Consider the following 6,497-nt stretch of genomic DNA (forward strand, 5'->3'; position numbering starts at 1 on the left):
GAAAAATGCAGACCCTCTTTTCACAGTGTGATGACTCACAAATCAGTGTCTACACCAGTGCCCTGTTTGAAAAGATAGCACGCTAACACCACTTGATGTTACGCTACAAACCAAGTGGCCTATAGCATGAAATTACAGGCTGCCTCTCCTTCCATCTCTGGAGTGAGGATAAAGCTGGCCAGTCAACATGAGTGGAGCAGTTTTCCTGAAAACAAAAAGGGGCATAGAGGCTTTAACACTGGATGTGTCGGGTTGTGAGGGCAGCAGCTAAGCAAACTGTGTCAACAGCATCTAGTCACTGCCAGGGTGCATAAGCTTTCATCCAGGCTGCTGATGACTGAGACCACCTGTGTAAGCCTCAATCAAAAGGAAATGTGCATTTAATTGAGCCTCAAGGAAAATCATGTTTATAGAACTTGTTCATTTTAGTGGTTGTGACTGCAACAAGATTTATTCATTCTTGTGCCAAATTAGTATTCTGAGGTTAAGAGAGCATATTACAAAACATAAAATGTGAAAGAGCAAGGATCTTATTGAGTAGAAACAAATGCTGTATTAAAATAAATAAATAAGGTTCAACAAATGGAGTGCTGACAGAAGGATACCACCACAGTGAAGCTCAACGCCCTGTGCCAAACTGGCTGAGAGAGCACTGTGCTACCACCCACGCACACCTCTGCCCACAGAGCCTTAAAGCCAACACAGGCTGTTTCAGCAACTCGTGTATCACCGCCGAACTCACAGATCAAGAAAATCCAAGGGGGCAGAAAAACGAAACAGCCATCGCAGCTCTGATATAATTGCCACAGTTATAAGCATTGCAAGAAGTACATGTGACTTTTGAGGGAATTGTAGGAATTCTTAGCAAGGACCATCTTCTCTAAATGTCACCATTTAATGACCGGGGATATTGATTTTAGGTGTGAGAGCTTAGCTTTAATGCATGACTTGGCCTCTCATGAGAATGAACTTCAGTTAACACAGGCAGACTGACCTGATGAGTCTTGCTGTTGGTGTAGAAGAAGGCCAGGCGGTAGAGGCTCTTGTAGTGCTGAGGGAAGCGGCTGAGGCAGAGGAAGAGAGCACGGACGCACATCTCCACCAGCATTCGTCTCTGATCACCTCGCTCTGTAGGCAGGGCCTTAGGCACCTCGATCACCTCAGCGGGGGGCTCTGGCTTCTTCTTTCCCTCACTGGCAGGGGTTTGAGGAGCGGCCTGTTGAGAGGGGGCGGGCTTTGGAGGGGTGGCTGGGACAGGCAGAGGATGAGGACACGTGTCGACAGAGACCTTGGGGACTGAAGCCTCGGGGAGTGTCACCACCACAGCTTCTATTACTTCCTGGATAACTTTTTCTTCTGTCTGGATGCCAGAATGTTCTCCATGTGACGCTAAAGTAGGATTTAAATCAAAGTCGTCAGGATTTGAATTCAAAGTTTTGCATGTTATGTCAGTTTTCTTGATTGCCTGTGAGCATAAGCATGTAACAAGACACCACACAGTTTAGGTTTTTGTGCACATTAAAGATTTTTTTGCGTATTGTCAAATGAATTTATTACATTCAGTAAACGCAGCCAGAAAAGGTCAGTTCAATCTAAGCATACCTGTGTCCTCATATGCCGACTGCCTGTCCTTCACAGGGGTTGTGCTTTCTGATGACGATGAACTGACTTTCCCACAAGCAGTTTTATGGCTGCTGTCTTGTGAGCTGGTGGGATCTGTGAAGGCATCCTGGGTGGAGTTGGAGTCAGAGAGCATCACCACCTCACTGTCCTGACTGCGCTCTGCCAAAACAAAAAATACCATGGGTCATTGATGGACCCTGATCAAGACAAATGACTTCAGCCTTTGGGGATTTCATGGATAAATACACATCTAAATATGATGTGTCCAAAAAGTGGGGTTGACGTACTGTAATTTCAGGTGGGACAATTTTTCATTGATCAATAAATTGAGATTGCTGTACTGTATGAATTTCAACCTATTATCCAAAATCTGTAATTGCATATTTAACAGCATGCTGTGTAGGCCTTTCAAGCTGTTGGTTGGTGACTTGTTTTAAATGGCAAACATTCCCTGTTGTAATGTGGAGGTGGGGGAAATAAGTACAATTATGAAACAAAAATAAGTCACGAGCCACAAATCCTTATTAGTGCATCCCTAATTACACATTGTTATAAAGGAGAGATGCTTTGTTTTTGTACGTGGTCCAAAACCAAAATGCCAGCATTCCTCTTAATTGCCATGTTGTGCAGCCTCAGCAAAAAAGGTCCTTGGCAGGGAACTGTAAATAACAGAATCAGAAGGGCAACAAGCTTTTGCTATTTCAGTGAATAATGCACACAAGGGACATTTCAAGAGTCACAGTCATGAGTTACCAGCAAAGTTACTATGCACTGTAAGATTTGTGTAAACTGACAACTGTGTATTCAATGCTTCCTACAAGACTCCACTTTGGATTAAAAACATATCCTCTTAAAAGAGTTTTGTGGGTTTGAAGAGCAGTACCATTCAGGGAAGCCAGCCACATTGGAGACCTGGGCAGGCAGTAATCATGGTCAAACTCTGGTGAGGCTGTTGAAGATATGGGGAGCTGATTTTAAAATATAATCAAGAAATTCCGTATTTCTGAATGTTAATTTAAAAAAACCTGAAATTTCCCCTAAAAAAAAACCCCCAAAAAACCCAATAATTTACCCTTTCTTGATAATTGATTACAGAAACCTGATTCAGACACAAATATCTATTTGAGACTGCACACAAATGTGCACATAGAGAAAACACATGGCAAAAATCCAGAATATAGTACGATGAACAGGAGATGATAAAAAGAGCATTTTCCCAGATAATGATTAAAGGTATGTCTGAATCAGGCTCTACCCTCTTGTCACCCTGCTGTGCTTTAAGCAGGACTCAGGCCACAAAACACCTACAAGCAAACATGTGCTTGATGGGTGTTTTCTGACATTAGTCTCCGAGTTGTGTGCCAATAAGGGGTCAGCCACATTCTTCCCGACTTAGCATTTTCACACTAATTGGCCATAATGGGAAATTATATCCAATTAGTGGAAAATAGCAAACACATGACTCACATGAGATTTTGAAATATCTCAAGGGAGTTTAAACTTTGTCAATTTAAGCCCACACCAAAACTAAAATAAAATGTGACCACATGATACACCAGACAATTTAGTGACATTGTGACAAAAGGACTGACTTTGTCCAGTCGTGAAGACATTCACCCCATTAGAACTACATGCATATAAATGGCAAAGCAGGTGGTAAAAGCAAGCAGGCAAAGAGGTAGCAGGCAGGTAGGTAGGTAGGAAGGAAGGAATCTGGAAAGGGTGACAAAACTGGCAACATGGGCAATATGGCTGCGATATTTGCACATTCAAGCTAAACATGACACATGGGGTGGGTGAACAGATGTCACTGCTTTTGTCATGTGGAAAAAACGGCCATGGCTGTTTTCTCCAAACAGCATATCAGCTTCTGTTTCACAAAACCTGAACAAAGTTACAGCTAATGAAAATGTTTATTCCTAAAATTGCAGGCTGCTTTAACTGCCAGATAGTCAATGTGGTGGTTTCTCGTTAATTCTGACATCTTGGTGACACAATACCACGAAAATTCTCTCAGGCATACGTTAAACGTCTTCTCTGAAATTCAAACAAAAGGCATTTATGATTGCACCGCAAGTACAAGAGCTAACATAAAAATGGTTCATGTGCATGAATCAAAAAGTTAGTTATGTTAATTGTACACAGTGTACTAGATATAGATTGTTTTTTTTTGTTTTTTTTAACCTTTATTTATTCATTCAGGGGAGCTTCACTGAGAGGAAGCCTCTCTTTTGCAGGAAGGCCCTGATTACTGAAACCAATAATGTAATAATAAGCAATTAACTTTTAACACATTATTGCATGCAAATATCAAATATGTTTTTCTAAAAACACAAATTTTCTATTTTCATATCTAGGTTCATGAGAAAAATACATATTATACCCTTACTACTACTATTATATTATTATTATTAATATTATAACCTTTCCTTAATGAGAACAGAGACGAGACCTTTACAGAAGAAATGAGGACAGAAACAAGACACACCCTTCAGTATAACTGAACGGGCAAATACTGAACTTGGGAAGTCTACCTTTCATCACTTTCACCATATAAATGGATCGAGTTACTAAGCATGTTAAAACTTGTGTGTGGCTGGCTTGTTGAGTGTCTTATCTGTGTTTTCATTTCTTCTGCTGAACTCAGGGGTCTCTTATAAAAGAGACCCCAATCTCAATAAATGACCTAATTAAGTAAAGGTTATAACAACAAGGAAGGTGCTTGCAGATACACATGTAAAGACTGTAACAAAGACATGGTTATTAATTGGCAAAGTACTCTGGATTAGCAACTGGGATCTCTGATAATACAAACCACTCTTTTTAACCAACTGTGCTAAACACACAGTGAAGCAACAATCAGGATCATTGAGAATTTGGTGTGGTACCAGTCACCAGCAGCTGATTGAGGTTAAAAAACACACAAGCCTGCAATATTGAACAGATGTCTCCATGATGTTATAAGCTTAAGAAAGTTACAACAAAGCAACAACTGCAAAATATTGGGAGACGCAAGATGATTGGTAAGGAAAGAAAATAAGACCAGCAATAAAGCAGCGAATAGAAATGGATGTAATTTTAGCGCGCGCACACACACACACACACACACACACACACACACATCCCCTTCATGGTCTCTGCAAAACTCAATCTTCAGATCTATTTCTTTCAACGCAGCTGCTTTGTCAGGCATAGCAAATCAGTCAAATAATCAGTAGCCATATTGCCCATTTCACCACATCCCAATCACCCAGTGCATGGGGATCATTGTAACTGAAACCAAAGCCATTAAGCATGGTGATTAGCAATCTGCGCACTCCCCAGTGGGCTTCCTGTCCCATTGCAGAAAGGGCAAAGAGCCCAACCCCAGAGACAGTGTCTAGGACTGGGACTGTACCATCAGCCTGCTGCTCCTCATGCCGCTGCTGCTGCCACTGTTGCCGTCGTAGTGTTTTGCGTTTGGCGTAATCGTGGTCAAATGGCGTAGCCACGTAAGGAGGGGAAGTCAGACCTGGGGTGGCAGCTGATGGAAGAGAGGACCTGTGTGCGTTCCCTATACAGACTGACGAGCAATTAAAGTCTTCATCCGTCATGGAGGGGGGTTTCTCCCTGCAATAAATCAAAAACGATGAGAATTCACTTTCAGCTATAAGATTGAATAGTTTTTCGCTATTCCTGCTGGGTTAAATTTCTATAGCTTACTTTTCATGGGATCTAGGCATGCTTGGCATACTCTTCTCTTCCCCCCTGGCGAACGGTCCAGTAGCGGCATCAACCAGCAAATTGAACAGGAGCTCGTGTTCCAGATCAGGCTCATTAGCCTCTAGTAGTTTTAGGATGGTGGCACTGAGACGGAAATGCAACTAGAAGCAAGAAGTTGGAAAAAGAACTTTAATGTCTTTAAATGTGAATGTTTTCAGACAGTTATCTAACATAACACATTCATGTGACACAACTAGAAACTATTTGAGCTAGCAGCCACAGGTAGTTTACCTCCAGTGCCTCCATGGCCAGGTCAGGAGGATTATGATAATGGATTTTCCGGGGGTACCTGGCAGCTTCTTCGTGCAAATAGTGTGCTGCCTATAAGAGGAGAGAGTCACTAACCCATCACAATCATTGGTAATATAAATTAACAGGCAAAATTGAGAAAAGGTGAAGACGGCTATGTGTGCTGACATTAAACGTTCACTGCATTTACACCGCCCTCCCTTATTCTCTGCTGACCTCCATGACACTGTGTGTCATCCAGGCTTCTCTGCCTCCACTGATCTAATCAGAACAACAGAGCGATGACAAAAAAACATCTTGTGAGGGTGGAAGGGCAGCGATCTTTGTTTCTGTAGGCAGATTATGAAACAACCCCAGGGAGAGCAAGCAAGATGTCTGTGATCAACTAAGAACTGAAGAATTTATTTTATTATTATTTATTGCTATTAGTTTCAACGAAGTTTTTTATTTCCCTTGTTTTTAATATTATGACAACTAGGGCTGAACAATTCATCGACATCTTAACGAAATCTCAATTTGGCTTACTGGAATTTTCAAATCACAGGGGATATTTGTTAAGGCAAAATGTCAAAACTCCATTTTAAATGAAATATTTGTGTTGCACACATAATCATCATAGTCTACAGATGAAAGAAAACATCTTTGTTTGGCACACGTCACTGCAAAAATCACATCATAATTTGTTTTAATGAAAATGAGATTTATTATGTAAAAATGATCATTCCCTCTAATATCGCAAATCATATTGATCTCTCTCACAATAAGATTATTTTTTCAAAATCATTAAACCCCAATGAAAACTATATTCAAAATTTCCCAACTTATTTCACTGACTTCTATAAATTTTCATCCATTACACTGAA

General features: G+C 40.9%; 1 protein-coding gene across 1 annotated transcript in view; it reads right to left on the reverse strand.

The window, feature by feature from the left end:
• Positions 1 to 6,497, reverse strand: part of cabin1 (calcineurin binding protein 1) — a 46,561-nt gene that overhangs the window by 23,474 nt on the left and 16,590 nt on the right. Inside the window, 3 exon segments of the mRNA XM_046034075.1 lie at positions 995 to 1,389; positions 1,603 to 1,782; positions 2,507 to 2,572. Of these exon segments, the coding sequence (XP_045890031.1) occupies positions 995 to 1,389; positions 1,603 to 1,782; positions 2,507 to 2,572 (641 nt within the window).

Source organism: Micropterus dolomieu, linkage group LG21, assembly GCF_021292245.1.
Source record: "Micropterus dolomieu isolate WLL.071019.BEF.003 ecotype Adirondacks linkage group LG21, ASM2129224v1, whole genome shotgun sequence".
NCBI lineage: Eukaryota > Metazoa > Chordata > Actinopteri > Centrarchiformes > Centrarchidae > Micropterus > Micropterus dolomieu.